We start from the raw sequence: 17,203 nt of genomic DNA, 5'->3' as shown, positions 1-17,203 counted from the left end.
TAGCCGTAAAAACCTCTAAATCAAATGTAAGTTTGCTAATATATCCTCATTATCAGGATATATTGGAGTCATTGTACAGATGACAGACACGGAGATGCATTTACTATAACAGAATCTTCAAACAGTTTTATTATTGCAGATTGCATTAATTTACAATACAAAAGAAACTAAATAGAAGATACTAAGCCAAATTTTTGTGATGCAATTATATCTGGGAAAATAAAGAGTTAAGTATATGCAAAAAGCACTAAGGCAGTAGCTGTGTCACACAGTATTGTACGTAGACCAGAGTTTAATCACTTTCTAAAAGACTTCCAAAGGAACAAAACGAGCTGCGAAAATGACAACCTGACTGAGCTGATGAATGCCAAAACTCCCTTGTTGTTATACATGTTTTGGATGATGCTGATGTGTAACAGCTGCAGGAAAAATGTGAAACTGGAGCGTTGCACTAATTTGTCGAGTGAGAAGATATCACACATGGAAGGTGTTTCTGAGGGCTTTTGGTTTCTGAGCCTTACGTCCATGCCAAAGATGTGACCCAAAACAACATGCGCTGCCATATCTAATGTCTTTTTAGCATACTGAGAATGATGTTTCTGACGGCAATTGTGTTCAATCATTTGAGCGAGAGATGAGGTTCAATATGTGGAAACCATCTCAAAAATGAGTCATGAGATCAAATGTTTAGACATTCTTTGTTTACTGTTGTTGATGCTTTTGTAAAGCCAAGAGGTGAAAGCAATCGGTATTGAGGCAGTTTTTAAAGCACTGTAATTTATTAATGCACTGTTATATTGCAGATCTCAGTATGTTCTGTTGGTTGCACTTAGTTTATACTCATACTGTACAGAGAGAATTTTGTGTGGCTAATTATTTCTTTTTTTTCTTTGTTTTACTACTATTTATTTACTGTGTGTTGTTTTTTTAAAGTGTAGCTTTTGTGAACAATTGTGTTTTAATGCTGATGTTATATGCACTGATAAGATGTTTGTAGCATATGCTTGAAAAGTATAACTACATATCCTTTTAATGTACTTTACCTGATTTTCAAACCAGCCAGTCCAATGTGAAAAAAGGGTTCGGCTTTGTGAAATCAATAGGACTTTTTAAAAACGAATGCACTTAATATTTGAATTGGCATTTTAAACTTTTCAGAGCTGGATTTGTATATATAACTTTTACCTTGTTTATATTGATTGTTTTCCCCTCACATATTATATTATTGGAAATGGCCTGTTCATGATCATAAGGTTGTTAGGATACATTACAAATCTGCATGTTTAACATGGTTTATTTGTTTGTCAAATATTGAACCAATTATCCACCCAATGTTGTCGCCATCTGTTCTCTTAGTTTTAATTCACCTCTTTGTTTCATGTTCTTGTTGACCTTATTGGAGGCTGTTGTGATACTTTGGCACCAATATCTAGATCCTCCCCATTTTTCAAGGGCTTTTTTTTTTAAATTTTTTTTTTTTAAACAAAGCACTGGTTTGTACAGGTTTACTTGTTTTAAAATACTTTTTTTAAATAAAAAAAAAAAAAACAAATAAACATTTTAAGTACATTACTTGAGACTGTTCTTCTTTATGTATGTGATTTAAAGGCAAGTAGCCTGACCTAAACACTTGAGCTAATGTTACAGTATGTTGGATGTTGTTAAATAGTTTATCATCTCTGTCTGAGGATAGGTGAAGCTGAATCATAAAAATGGTTGTCTAATAAGTGCATATCCATTTGAGAACCACTATACATACACCTCCTGCCTACTGTAGCAGTTGCAAAAGAAATGTATATTAGATGAAGATTGTAAACATCTGAAACAATCAGTGTAAATAGTGGATTGACTTTTAAGACGTGCTTGTAGTTTGCAGATGAAATTGAAGGGTCTACAGTTGTGGACTTACAGCCTAGCGACCAGACCCTTGTAAAGGTAGTGTCAATATTGGCCAACATCCTTCTATCACCTACTTACTCTGTAAAGTTTGTAATGGTCTATGACAATCACAGACCATTACACGTAATGGTCAACACCTCAGACCATTACGTGCTAACAATAAACTCAAAACCTACTTATTTGCTAAAGCGTATACCGTATAATTGCGTTACCTTAAAGCAGACTGGGTCTTGTCTGTAATGGTCGCAATCACAGACCATTACGTGTGCCCAGTACAAGATAAGTCTTGTCTGTAGTGGTCGCATTTCAGACCATGGCAGACGTCGCAATACGTCTGATGTTAACCTGACTTCTAGGAACAAAGCCCAAAACCATGTACGCAGACCTGCTAATAGTGTATCATATTTTTCTGCAGTCTGTGCCTTCTCCTCCCCTTCTCTCTCTTTTTTGTTTCAGGTGTCTTGATGCTGGAGCTGACAGTTCCTGATCAATGGTTCGTGACTCAACTAGTCTGGGACACTCTGATGGTCTATCTCTCTAACCTATTCTGTTCGTCCTTCTGTCCACTAACCCCAACCAGTTGAAGCAGATGGCTGCTACCTCTGAACCTGGTTCTGCTGGAGATTTTTCCTGTTAAAAAAAATAATGTTTTTTTTTGCCACTGTCGCTAAATGCTTGTTCATGTGGATCTTGTTGGGTTCTTTCTTTCTTACTATGGACTTTATATTTTGTTAAGCGCACTGAGATGACTTTGTTGTAATTTGTGCTATATAAATAAAGTTGAATTGAAATGAATCAATATTAAAATGCCACAAGAACTATATTTGATGGTACGAGTGGCATCACAATATCGCAAAGTGTCGGGGTGTGGTAAGCAGGGTTGGGTTCCAATTACATTTTAAATTATCCATGTTCAATTACAATTCAGTTCTGATTATAGTGACTAGCATTTTTTCCAATTAAAATAAAAAATATTTTTCATCCTCAGAAAGTCAATTACAATTATGTTCTCTATTACTAAAGTTCTATTACAATTCATCACAATTACTGAGGCTGAAATAAATAACCCAATAAAAGTTAACCTTCTTCTTGTATTAGCTTTCTGTTAGATTCTTCTATGATAACGGGTCCTAAATCAGCTGTACAATAAACTAAAAACAAATATATATCCTCAAATTTCTTTATTACCTCTTGGTTACCTTGTTAGGCTTGCTAATCAATAAAAAGATTGGTATTAATAGTTTTGGTGTGGGCATCTGAGACTTTTTTCTGTCCGTATTACCTTTGATTTATTTATTTTTTAAATTGTAAAATGTGGGAAAGCTTGATATGAAACACATTTTAATAATTGTTAACTACATATGTGTAGAACTGTATATAAAACTGCATCATGGTTGCACAGTTTTGCATTAAAAAGTATCTTCATGGCAATTACAATTACAAAGTCAATTATCTTAAACTCAATTACAATTTGATTACAATTAATACAGCAACAGATTTTTTAAATTATAATTACAAATTATATATAAACCATAATTGTAATGAATTATCAATTATGTGATTACAATTAGAATTGACCCTAAGTCAACCCCGGTGGTAAGTAGACCTTTCCATCTCGGCTACACTCTGTTCTTTTGTAACCCACATCAACACACTGCAGTCCGAGATGAAATCAAAAATCATCTTCCTTTATAGAATGCGCTACTCTTTCACTTCCTCTGCTAGACAAACACTGGTTCAAATGACCATCTCTTTATTTCCCATGTTTGATTCTGGTGACATAATCAAAGGCTCACGACAAAAGCTTGATTTGTTTAGGCCACCCCCATTTGACGTCTATATTACAAAATACAAATTGATAATCAAAGCTAAAGAATATACATACCGTATATATGTCTACAATAGTAATTGATAACAAAAGCAAAAGGTGAAGAAATAATTTAAGCAATGAGTAAAGTGTAAGTAAAGTGACAAAATATGAGCAACAGGTGGCAAAAAGTAGTCCAAAAATGGAAAAAATAACGTGGCAAAAAAAAGTAAAAGTGACTAAAATGGGCCAAAAGCGGTTAAGGGAGGCAAAAAATTTGAGAAAAAAAAGGAAACAGGTGGTATGTAATGGCCACTTAAATGAGCAAAATGTGGCAAACGAGTGAAAAAGGACAAATATATGGAGGCAAAATGTAGGGGAAAAGGAAACAACTTGTGGTTTATTGGGCAAAAGGTGGCTTATTTAAATGAAAAGTGCCAAGAATCAACAAAAATGGGATAAAAGTGTAAAAAAAGAACTTGCAAAAATGGACAAAAATTAGGAAAAAGGGACATTTATTATTATTTAAAGGTAGCTAAAATCTAAAAAACAAAAAACAAAACAAATAGGTGTGAAATCTTTTGGAAAAGGAGCAAAAATGGGACAAAGGAAGTTGCAAAATGGCCAAAGAAAAATGTAAAAAGGGGTTAAAATGTTTCCCCATTTAAGGATTTTCTGGGGGAATAATAATTAAAATTAAGACATGAAAAGCCACATGTTGAGAATCACTCACTTAATAACAGCTTTATCAATCATGGATTTAGTAAATTAATTTCATGAATTGGGAGTCGACGGTTGTTCTACCCTTAGAACACCCCCACTTTTAAAATCGCTGAACCAACCCTGGTCCCAAACCTACTACTACTAATACTACTACCACTACTTTAACTACTATTACTACTACTACTACTACTACTACTACTACTACTACTACTACTACTACCACCACCACCACTATAACTACTATTACTACTACTACTACTACCACTACTATAACTACTATTACTACTACTATACTACTACTACCACCACTAGAACTACTATTACTACTACTACTATACTACTACCACTACTATAACTACTATTACTACTACTACTACCACCACCACCACTATAACTACTATTACTACTACTACTACTACCACTACTATAACTACTATTACTACTACAATACTACTACTACCACTACTAGAACTACTATTACTACTACTACTATACTACTACCACTACTATAACTACTATTACTACTACTACTACTACTATAACTACTACTACCACTACTATAACTACTACTACTACTATAACTACTACTACTACAACTACTACCACTACTACTACTATAACTACTATCACTACTATAACTGCTATTACTACTACTACCACTACTATAACTACTACTGCTATTACTACTACTACTACTCACACTCCAGTGTGAGTTGTGTTTATGTGTTAGTTTGCTTTCTTCATGTTCTGTAATGGTGTTGTGGTCATGTGTGTGAGGTATTATAGAAGTAAAGTATCAGACTTAGACACTACTACTGTACTACTTACTGACTCTTCATGGGTTGTTACAGGAAGAGGAGGAGGGGGAGGAGGAGGAGGGGGAAGGATGGATACGGGGAGTGGTGACCGTGTGACAGGCAGCCATCAACTCACTCTTTGAAGCAACGTAAACACAGCGTCTGTAGAAAACAGCAGAGGGGTGTGTGAGTGTGTGTGGCGTTTGGTTTTTTTTTTATACCGCTTTTTTTTTCACCTTCTCCTTCTTCTCGTCGCTCTCCGGGAAGAGAAAGCAGGGCCAGGACACCATGGCCGCACTTTCCCCGCAGATCCGAGGACTTCAGACGGACGAGGTAAACTTGGACTTTTGTCAGCCAGCTGGTCATGTGACCGCCTCGTTAGCCAGATGGCTAACTGGTTACAATCAGCCACCGAGTGTCTGCTTAGCTGCTTAGCTCAATAGTTTAAGTTAGTTAGTTGAATCCTGAGGAGCATGGTGGTGTTAACAGGAAACTGAGCAGGAAGCTGCTTCGTAGCTGCTGCTTTAAACATCGGATACGATCAAAAAACCGTCTGTCTGCGAGCTACAGACACACAACTGACACACTAACACAACTTACACGAAACAAACTAACATAATACCGACTAAGAGAGTAAAACACAACTGACTGATACACAACAAACTAACACAATACAGACTAACATTAACACACACCGAATAACACAATGCAGACTAACATTAAAACACAAGTGACTGACACACAACAAATTAACACAATACAGACTAACATTAACACACTGACAGACACACACACACCAAATCACACGATACAGACTAACATTAACACACAACTGACTGACACACTAACACAATTTACACGAAACAAACTAACATAATACCGACTAAGAGATTAAAACACAACTGACTGACACACACCAAATAACACAATACAGACTAACATTAACACACTGACAGACAGACACACACACACACACCAAATAACACAATACAGACTAACATTAACACACAACTGACTGACACACAACAAACTAACACAATACAGACTAACATTAACACACAAGTGACTGACACACACTAAACTAACACAATACAGACTAACATTAACACACTGACATACACATGAAATAACACACAACTGATTGACACACAACAAACTAACACATCAATACAGACTGACAGATTAATACACAACTAACTGACACACATAGGGGTGGGTACCTCGCGATATGATACACGATGCAAAGCTCACGATAACGATTATCTCACGATATGGCGATACTGCAATTGTCGATATATTGGTCAGAAATCAATCTACAATAATCTATGACATGACAAGAAAAAAAAGATTAAGTGAAAAAATAATTTTTTTATTTTATATCTCTGAAAGACAATAAATTGAAAAAGTGTCCTATGAACAGTAACACTATTTTAGTGCAACATTTCTGTAAATAGCGGTAAGTGTCAACATACCAATGTAAACAAATGAGTATCTCCAATAGTGCTTTCTGTTAACAAAAAACAGGGTCTTTCTTACCAGTGACACCATTATAGTATAATTATTATATTTTAAATCGATACTTAGATAAATATCGTGATTTATCACTGTATAGAGATATTGTCACACTCCTAGACACACAACTAGCTGACACACAGCAAACTAACACTATTAACTGATGTTGATTAATCGTTGATACCTAAAATTACACGATTATAACATACTGTATATTAAGGGTATTAATGCGTCCACTCATGGCTTTAGTTGTCCACAGGATGTGCGAGTTATTTCCAATTCCTTGTGGCTTTAGTCTATTGTGTAGCTCCATATCCTGTCTTTGATATGTCCTCCTATCCTATTTTCTGTACTGGGTTGTGACAAGTTATAGTAAACAAACCAACTCATAAACAAACTGTATCAGGATGATAATTGCACGGATGGTGCGTTGGATAATCCCAAAATACTGCTTTTAATGAGACTGAGGTCCCACACACAAGAGCAAAAGGAAGTCATGGCTGAAACCCTAAACAGATTCACTGATGAAGTTTCTGTTTTCAGTTTCCATAGATGCTTAGCACTTTTTCTTTTATTAAGCCTTCTGGTACACTAAGGAAATCTATGTTTTATTTTGCTTAATATTATGTATTGCATATATATAAATATGATTTGATTTACTAACCACTAATTCCAAATCACTTGTGTAGAAATTCAGGCCATGCTGTGGGCTCTCATTACTTAGAGGTAAGGGTCTAATATCAGCAACAACAAAATGGTTATCGGATTATATCGACCTCCATCTAAAATTTTCAGTCATATATATTACTAGTACAGTGCCCATTGGAAGTATGTATTCATATAGTGGGGAGCTTAAGTAGAGTGGTCAAATATGGCCAAATGAGTATGTGTTTGAAGGTTGGATGAACAAAGAGGCAGTTCATAAAGTTTCAGATCGAACAAACACCGCTCCACAAACACACACGCACGCAGACATTTCTTGCATTATAGATAGATTGATAGAAGTATTGGGGGTTTTTTTTAGGTTATGTTTCAGGGTCTTCTTTTTTTTTTTATTCAATTGTAGAATATTCTTACGCTTAAGATTGAATTTAATGTAACTTATTGTGTAATAATAAATGGGTCAGTTGTTCCTCATACCAACCGCTGCTGACTATTGTTCTCTGTTTGAGTAATATCACTTAATCAAGCCTAGTAATCAACATTCCACACTACATATGACAAAATAAGTAATAAAAGTATCTACAATTCAATATGTAAGGCTGCCACATCCATAAGGGAAAAAGGTTTATACATTGAATGAAAGTTTATACAATGAATAGCATTTATCCTCTCTCTGCACTGTCAATCCCTACAGAGCACTAAAAGCCTCTGGAAAGCTACAGTGTGGTTTCCGGGAGCATTTACAGTAAAAAAAAGGCCAATATTACTTCTGGTTAGTGTTTGATTAGCTGATACCTTTAACCTACCACACCCTGCTCTTCTCCTGGTTTTTCTCCTGCTATAACACTGGAGTACACCATGGTTATTAAATAATGTCACCACAACATATCAAAATTAAATCTTCAAATGGATATTGGCTAATTTAATGTGATTTTGTAGCAATTTGTAGCAATTATACAACTATCTTTTTTTAAGTGGTTATGACCGGGGAACTACTATTAAGTAGAATATTCCACCGACTTGATCCCTGTAGGTGATATTCTTTTCACATTTAGAAGTTACTTAGTGTATATTTGTGCTCCTGTGTTGTGATGTTAGGTCATGCCACTTCAGTAGAGACTTTATTACTCTTCTTTGTTGTCATGTTTTTTGAACGTCTCCTTCTATTGTGTGATCATTTCAGGATGAGTCCAGAATCCTAAAAGTGAACGTGATTGCTGGTATTGGGTTGGCTAAAAAAGACATACTTGGAGCCAGGTGAGTTGAAAGTTGAGTTTAGCGCATGATCTACCTGTTAAATTAGATTTAATATGACTATTTTTTACAAGCTACATTATTATTTTCACTCCAGTCGTTTGACTGGATCAGTTGTCTTTTTTCTGGTTTAAATTACATTAGATGTTTTAAGTGTCATTGTTATTGTGGACTTACTATAATCTCTGCTGCTAACTGTGTAATGGTCACGTTTCATGTTGGCATTGCGCAAACGCAACATTTGTTACTTAATACATTAGTAATAAGAGAAGCATGCCAGTTTGTTCAACTCTCTGATGAGTAATATCATGTGACTCCTTTTTTTTGCTACCAGTAATTAAACAATAATATATGTGTGTTACTCTTTGAGAAATACAATCAAAGGTTTGTGGAAAAACCCAAGTGTTTATCTCCAGTGTGCTGTGTCGAAAATAATTAGGTTTACCTGATGCTATAAATATGTTTTGTTTAAATTGTGCCATGTTTATTGCAAAATAATGTCCAATCAAAATAGTAAAAAAAAAAAACAAGATGTTTTTATCATATTCAAATGCTACATTTTCCATGAATTGAAATCTCCATTTCTTTCTACTGTGTGTCAGTGGGCTGTTCACAGATTATTTTATGTACTGATAAATAGGGATGCAAAGATGAATCGTGAGGCAATTAAAAATTGATTCAAAGGTGTCACGGTTCACATCGATACTCTGTAATTGAATTGCAGTACTTAAAAAATAAATAAACAAATAATAATTATTATTATTTTTAAATAATTTTTTTTACAGCAAAGGGTGCTATCTATTTAGAATTTGAAATTCAGGATGAACCACCTTGTTTAAAATCATAAGTGTGGAAGCATTTTGGCTTCCCCAAGACAAAATGAAAGAGGTGAGAAAGAAAGAACATGTGAAATCCAAGGTAAGAGAGGCACAGAGAGGAAATGGAGAAACAATGAATTACTGTAAATCCATAGTTTGTTTTTTTACATTATTTATTTGATATGGGATTTGTTTTAAAGTCAAATTTTTAAGGCACAAAATACATTTTCAGTTGCACTTTAAAAAAAAAGAACTATTATGCAGTTTTGCATAGTTTACTATAGAGCCAGAATTTAAATGAATGAGCTTCTTCTTCATTTGCACTATTTCTTTATTTATTTCATTCAGGATTTATTTTTAATTAAATTGCATTGTTTTGCATAGTTTATCGAGGGATTCTTTTGACAATGAAAGATTAAAGAAAATAGTACAGTATTTTTTTTTTTATTTTCGAAGAGAAAAAACTGAATATTTTTCAGTCATTTGTCTACAGTCTCATTTTGTAAAATAAATCGTGAGAGAATCGTATCGCGAATCGTATCGGGAGTTGAGTGAATTGTTACAGCCCTACTCATAAAGGAATCTGAAAATAAATCAGACCCTTGAAATCTTACAAAATAGATGTCAGATGACTGTGTTTTTTTCTCTCTTTTTTCTGTTAGTGATCCATACACCAGATTGTCCCTTTATGATCCTGTAAATGGAGAAATCACAAGTCTTCAGACCAAAACAATCAAAAAGGTGAATCTTTGAAATTCTGCCTATGTAGTGGAGTGTGTTTTATTTTGTGATTTCAGTGGATCATGACAGGATTTTTTGATTTTTTTTTGCCATGCTGTTGCAGACACTGCACCCAAAATGGAATGAAGAATTCTTTTTCAGAGTGAGTTAAATGCTGTGATTCTGTGATTGTTAAAGCAGTACAATAATTGCCTGATACAGTAGGTTTTACTTTGTTTTCTAAATGTTGCAGGTTGATCCAAGGAAGCATCGCCTGCTTTTAGAGGTGTTTGATGAGAACCGCCTAGTAAGTCTGACTGTTTTCTATTCCACTAAATGGAATGCATTTTTATTCTTTACGTACTTGCTACTGCAAGTCTGTATTCAATTTGCAAGGAGCAGCTTCTGTGGTTGACTGAAATTTATGTACTCTATATACATTATATACAAATTCCAGGAACATGCATTATTATTACCTCTGCCAAATAAACCTTATGCCGTGGAATATTTTATAAAGTCTTATTGGGGATCCAGATCAATATACTGATTCTGGATCGATTTGAAAAATCCGTATCTCTCATCATTGCCGAGATTTTGAAAATTAATATTTTGCTTTATGGTTGACTCATCTTCATAAAACTTGACTCAGTTATCTCTGGTCGGTTCTTCAAATACCCCACTGAGTTTCATCCAGATCAGATATGGATTGCGCATTTCATTGAGATTTTTGGAAAAGATGCCAATACATTTGAACCTTCTGTATTGTTATTAATGAGAATAGAAATGTCTTTGAAGTGTGAATGATCATGGTTCCATGATCAGGAATATTGATCTAGATAACTGTGAATATCTGGCAGAGATTATTTGGCGCTAGGGTGGAGTTTTGAGTTCTCCGACTGCTCTTGCTTTAAATTATGAGTTTGTCATGTTTTGTGAGGCACAATGTTGTTCCATGATGTCTTTGTACATGTACTACCTTATACTTGTTCTTAATTATAAATGAACAATATAAAAAAACAATGCTAATGTTATACTGAATTGTTGGTGGCTCTGTTGTAACCCAAATGGGGCTAAACTATGGAAATATGAACGTGTAGTAAATAGGCTGCATACAAAGTTTGAAAAAAGAGCTGTAACCTTTCTTAAACATGTTAATATGTAATTTAAGTAATGGTATGTCTCATTGTTAAAAGGTTAAATTCAGCTTGTCTATGAGTCAAAGTTACAGCAGCCCTTATTTTGCCATCACATGTGAGATATTGTTGAAAACCATGTACACCTTATTACTCTGAGCTGTAAATATGGGTAAATCTGAGATGTTTGAGGACAGCCTGTTGCTCACACGTGCTGGTGTTGTTTATCATGTAGATATATCATCAGCTACTGGTGTACTTGTTTTTTTAGCTGTAATTTTTGAAATAAGAAATGTATTTGCTTTATCATCTATAACATCTCTACAATTTTATTGACCGAGAATGTTGCGCACACATCTCAACATTCTCAATCGTAAGGTTTACAAAGAATGGTCTGAAAAAGAAAACATTGATAAGAGGACCACTTTCCAAAAACAGATGTATAGAAGACCAATTCTCCTTACTACCTAAACTGTGAAGAACATAGTTCACTCATCTACAAACCCCACCGGGCGCCCCTCCTCTCAGCTTAGAGAGGAGATATTTTTGTTAACCGGTTCCAGTTGAATTAAATTGGAATAAAAACATGTTTTAGCCGCCCAGTTATGCCCCAAGCTAACAGTTGTTTTTAGTCGTTAATTGTTCTATGAGGAGTTGTCATGAGGGAAAGTCTACTCAATAATAGTGATAAGAAGCAGCAAAAATGCACGACATTGCTTTCAAAAGGTTTAAGCCGAAGCTTTCACATTTTCAACTGTCAGATAGGTAAGATTAACTTATTTGTCAAAAACTACAAACTGTTGCTCAGTTTGTAGTTTAACATTTGTGAATCATTCATTTACATTCATGTGAAGTATACTAAATCTTGACTTTGTTAAACCTACCGTCACATACTTATGTAAATTTCACATAATATCTTAAAGGTATTGTGAAGGATGTTATTTTGGCTTAAAATTCCAAGTGGATCATCAAGAATATTTGTCCTCCTAATTGTAAAGCCTTCTGGTGATATGGTTACATAAGGCTGTTGTTCGTGCTCGTCCCTAGCGAGTTTTCCTTGCAACGCATTCGCACTTTTCGCTTACCGGTGGCAAGTCTGACATAGTGGGAAAAGTGCAAATCTTCTTTTGGAAGGTAAGTTTGTCAGAGCGATGCCGACACAAACTTGTAAACAGAGCTGTGAACGAGGAAAACTGGGCTCGTGCACGCTCTCTTGCACACGTTTAATAGGCGTTCCCTTTGGGGGGCAGGTAGAGTGTTGTGCATGTGCATTTTTTCAAAAAGTGGAGAGGGCGTTTCTTCGGGAAAATCCTCCTCTATACCTTGAAGTTTTTTTTTTCTTATGTTTTGCCCCTAGATTGACATCTGTGCCCAGAGAACAGACATGTTCATTTTCGTTTTGCTGGCAGCAGAGTCTGAGAAGGAACCAGGCCTTGTTGGTTGTTTCCCTATGAGACATGCTCAGTAAATAACTGCTGTTCCCCAAGGATAAACATTGTTTATCTTGACTATTAGTGCTATTCACAGCTTGGCATTTAACACAGTAGCATCAAGTTATCAGCATTTAGTCATGTGAGTTTTTTTTTTTTAAATGTATTTGTTTTGTCATATCAGAAGAGGAGGAAAAAAAAGTAAACAGGTTTTAGTGCTGTGACCTAAGAAATCCTCAAGTTTAATATGAAAAATCTTTCAGTCTCATTTACTTTCATTTAACAACCCGCTGGGGGTTTCTGATATTGGAAAGACGTGAACAAGAGAAGTTTCACAAACAGCCACAATTGGCGTGTCTACTGAACAATCTAAATAGGGAACACTTCTTCACAATGATATCACATATTACTACACTACTGTGTGTAGCAGGCTTCCTCTAGCCTTCTCAAAGTACATGAATAAATGTGATTCCCAAGCCATCAATAGTATGAAGTGTTTGCTATGGTTTCCCTCCTCTTAACGGCCACCAATTCTTCTTACAGGAAAGAAGGAGGGAGAGCACTGATAAAAGCTGGCCCGCTGCCACACACAGACTGTCAGGATTTAGTTTGTTGGGATTTCAACTCCTATTATCTTTTGCAAGCAACAACCCCTCTTCCAAAAATGATTCTCTTTTGACAATACTTCTGATTTATGAGACATAAACGACTGAAGCATGTCTTGGTGTATATTAGGGCTAGATTTGTTATATTATTGGTATAATGAAGCACTTTTTGACATCGAGTAAATATGTAGCCATGCTGTACGTGCGTCATAGGATTTATCTTCTCCCTTACGGAGTGCTGCCAACATTAGTTCAAGCTTTTTTTTTTTTGAATGACTGATGGCCAATCGCAAAGGTTTCCTGGCAGTTTGTCATGTTGGTTCAAAAAATAGGTGATGAGTAGCTCTGGAGCAGTGAGAGTCATGAATCATGTCCCTGCCCCTGGCTGTGCCTCTTACCATTAAACGTTACAAGGACACTAACTCGGATGCAGAGTAATGCCCTGAAATAGGCCTGTGCTGCCACAATGGGCTGCCATTAGAATATGACTGTCAGCATGCATGTTGAGGAAATCAGATCAGCACTGACTGTTACATGAGGTGTCAAATAGCAAGTGTCATATCAGTGTAGCTCTCACAGCTCTTTCTCCTGCTTTGGTTCCCATGCGTTCTGGGGCAGATATAATGTCACAGATGGTCGGCAAAGTTGGCATTAAGTAGTGTCACTTAAATTCCTGTAACTCAAATGTATCAGGGTCTTAGCTTTTTCAGGAGCCTGATTCATTGTGTGAGTTGACAAAATTCACCAAAATAAGTATTTTGAAAGTCTTTCTCTTTGATTACCTGTAATTCAATAGCACTGGGTAAAAATATTTGTGGGGGCACCAAGGAGCTGAAACATTAGAGGCGTGGCTGCAGCAGGAAGTTCAGTCTTGAGTGAACCTCTTGAAGCAGATGCAACAGCTTACCGTTGCATTACTCTGAGAAGCAGCAAAGGAAGGACTTCGTGGCTGATTTTTTAAATTTATTTTTATGACGCTTACGATATAAGTGCCAGTCTTTCAGATAGTTTTTCTCTGACTTTCAGGAAATCTGGTCACATACTATAACCTTTGTTACAAAATAGTTCAGGGGTGGAAACTCATTTTTTTTTTTGAAGTTCTTTTAATGCAGCTTTATTTCCTGTTTACAGTTTGGGCTTTTTCAAAGGGCCAATCAGGTGATTTTATCCACTTCTAAGGATCATGTCTGAAAACAGGACCACTGACTGCCTCTAACTAAAAGTTAAGATCACCCAGGAGAGGAATGTAGGTTGTCACCAGAGCTATTTTGGCAATGTACAGCCACTAATGATTGTGATCACAGAGCAGGTCAGAGCAGTTGCTTTGCTCTGCTATATTTCTGCAAGCAAGTTTGATCATGAAGCTTTTAGCGGCACAACAGGGATCAGGGAGTTAAGCGAATGGCACGCCGGCTCCGCTTGCATTTTGCGTCACGGAGAAGCAACACGGACCCTCTGTCAGAAACCCTCAGCAGCTATGGTGAGGAGAGTAGTGTTAGTGCGCCAGCTCCCAGCCCAGCAGAGAGTCTGGCGTGCAGTTCTGTCCACTTGAAGGTGACTCCCCTGTCACCAGACTATAGTAGCAGTCGCTACTCTTCAGTATTCATACCCAGGGTTAATCCTGCAGGATGTAGTAAGAAGAGCATTCTGCAGATCTCCTTGCAGCCCCGTGGAAAGCTCAATGGAGATCTAAATGGGAGCTTAGAAGATGGGGACCCTGGAGCAAATGAGAGCGGAGGAGGCACCAGCTCTGATAAAGGTTCGTGTAGCAGCAGCATGGCCAGCGATGCAGGATACTGTAGCAGCAGTAGCATCTTTGAACTTGAGGCTCCAGAAAAGCACAAAACTCTTCAGGAGAGTAGAGCATTTCGTTCCAAAGCCAAGGTCCCGCTGAGGAGGTGCTCGTCATTGGTTATTTTTCCCAAGAGCCCTTGCAGCACTCCACCTGCTTCTCCAGTGAGTCCCGTTGCTCTGCCTGTCCTGAAAACAGCAAATGGGTCAGATCAGTCATCTCTTCAGATATCTGCTACTGAGGACACAACGTGCAAAGAGTTCACATCTGTCGAAGGCCTTTGTTACCCAACAGGAAGCTGTGCGGACACAAAACATATGGTGCAATTTAATATTCCTTTACAGGATGAGCCAGAATACAAAATGGAGGACAGGAGTAAAACAATGGATATCTCATCTGTTCTCGACAGTTCAAATCGGCACTCTAGCAAAATGCTACTGCACTTTGCCCAGAAAAGACCAATTGTATCAGGAAATGGAGCTCCAACTGAGACACGGCATTTTGCTGGACACGCGGAGAGTAAACCTGACAGTCACAAGAAACTGTACCGCAGCACCTCTGCTTGTTTGTTTTCTTCTGATAAAAACCACAAGCTGTGTGCATCTGAAAAAGGCCAGGGAGGGCCAGAGGGGAGCAGCTTTCATCATGCAATACAGAGGAGTTTTTCCTTGGAGGTGCCTTACCCAAGCACTGGAATATTATGTCATGTTTCAAATCCAAAACTCAACAGCACTTATTCTCCTCATGTGCACATTCATTTGTCTCCTTGTTGCCCAGCTAAATTGCCTAATTCAAGTTCTGATGCTAAAACAAACCACAAAGGACATAATACAGCAAAAAGCCCTCGTCAAAACTCCAAGGTGAGTGTTAAGGTTCAGTCAATCTAAATATTTTGAAACCATTTGATTAACTAGCGAACTATTGCTAAATTGATCTGTTTTTTGCGAGATACTCGACGCTCAAGGGCCAGGTCCTTAAACTTGTTGGGTTGGATTCCACAGGGCGCAGGTCTGACTGCTTCACTAAAGCTACGCTGATATATACTGTAATGCATTGATGTTGTGCTGCAATAAAATTTAAATCCAACCTTGTTTTCTCGCTGCTGCCATTCCAACTCTAAAAACACTGTTTACTCAGAGTCAACCATTAGGATCACTGCAAGTGAAGAGCAACATTTAGTAACTGAGACCATCTCTCCTGCTTAGACATGCAATTAACAAGCCCAATGTGGACAAACATTCTCAAGGATTTGGTTACGTCACAGTAAATCCATCCGAATATCAGTTTCAAAGAAATGTTTCGATATCAAGGAAAAGTTGCGTATCAGTGTATGAGTCTGCTTGTTGGTGTGTAACCTTGACAGTAGAATTGTTTGACTTTTTTTTTATTCTGTTGCAGCTATGAGTAATTGCCCTGAGTATTTACCATGGCTAAATTTAGTGGTGGGAAAAGTGGTGCCCCAGGCTGGTATAAATAAAGAGCCTCTGAAATATTCCCCCTGACTCCAGATAGTCTGGTGGTCTGCAGCACAGCCCAGTTCCCTGGATTCAAATTTAACAGCACGATAAGAGAGGAGCACACAGTCAAACTTGCCATCTGTGGATGTGTTTGTCTGTGTATTGTCCTCCCTTTGTCTCTGCTCATTTTAATGTGTGTCTTTCCCAAAGAACCGTGGTGTGCTACCTTCCCTGCGGGTGCCCCTGACAGGCAGTGTTTATGAAGTATTAGGTGTCTCTGTGCTTTGCGTTTAAGCAGGTTGTCAAGTAGGACTGTGTCCTCAAGCATTTACCTTTTGCTATATTTGTAATTATAATGATTTACACTTGTCAATCTGGATTTTAGTTGCATATGCATTTAGCTTCTCAATCTTGTTGAAAATTATTAAAATAAATATTAATGATAGATATAATGTAATGTGAAAAATAGACCTCTGTTTATCAAAAACATTTTGCTCGAAAAAGATGACGGCTTTGAAAACGTTTCGCACATTGCATTGTGGGATGTGAAGTCCCATAGACCGATGCGTAGAAGAGTTTTTACTTCATTCGAC

The 17,203-nt window shown here is 36.8% G+C and overlaps 2 protein-coding genes across 4 annotated transcripts in view; one reads left to right on the top strand and one right to left on the bottom strand.

The window, feature by feature from the left end:
- The window catches only part of prtga (protogenin homolog a (Gallus gallus)), a 69,175-nt gene extending 63,473 nt beyond the window's left edge, over window positions 1-5,702 (bottom strand). Inside the window, exons 1-2 of one of the 2 annotated variants that reach the window (XM_028443178.1) lie at window positions 5,463-5,702; window positions 5,363-5,388 (exon numbers count right to left, since the gene is read on the bottom strand). The gene's annotated coding sequence lies outside the window, so the exon portion shown is untranslated. The other variant, XM_028443177.1, reaches the window with a different exon arrangement.
- nedd4a (NEDD4 E3 ubiquitin protein ligase a) overlaps window positions 5,373-17,203 on the top strand; it is a 29,750-nt gene continuing 17,919 nt past the window's right edge. Inside the window, exons 1-5 of one of the 2 annotated variants that reach the window (XM_028443174.1) lie at window positions 5,373-5,559; window positions 8,585-8,658; window positions 10,136-10,214; window positions 10,318-10,356; window positions 10,447-10,500. In XM_028443174.1, the coding sequence (XP_028298975.1) occupies window positions 5,515-5,559; window positions 8,585-8,658; window positions 10,136-10,214; window positions 10,318-10,356; window positions 10,447-10,500 (291 nt within the window). In that variant the 5' untranslated portion in view covers window positions 5,373-5,514. Of the gene's footprint in view, window positions 5,560-8,584; window positions 8,659-10,135; window positions 10,215-10,317; window positions 10,357-10,446; window positions 10,501-14,281; window positions 16,014-17,203 lie in introns of those variants that run through there. The other variant, XM_028443173.1, reaches the window with a different exon arrangement.

The sequence above is a fragment of the Gouania willdenowi genome, chromosome 3 (genome assembly GCF_900634775.1).
Source record: "Gouania willdenowi chromosome 3, fGouWil2.1, whole genome shotgun sequence".
In the NCBI taxonomy this organism is placed as follows: domain Eukaryota; kingdom Metazoa; phylum Chordata; class Actinopteri; order Blenniiformes; family Gobiesocidae; genus Gouania; species Gouania willdenowi.
This window is presented reverse-complemented; position numbering and strand designations above follow the sequence as displayed.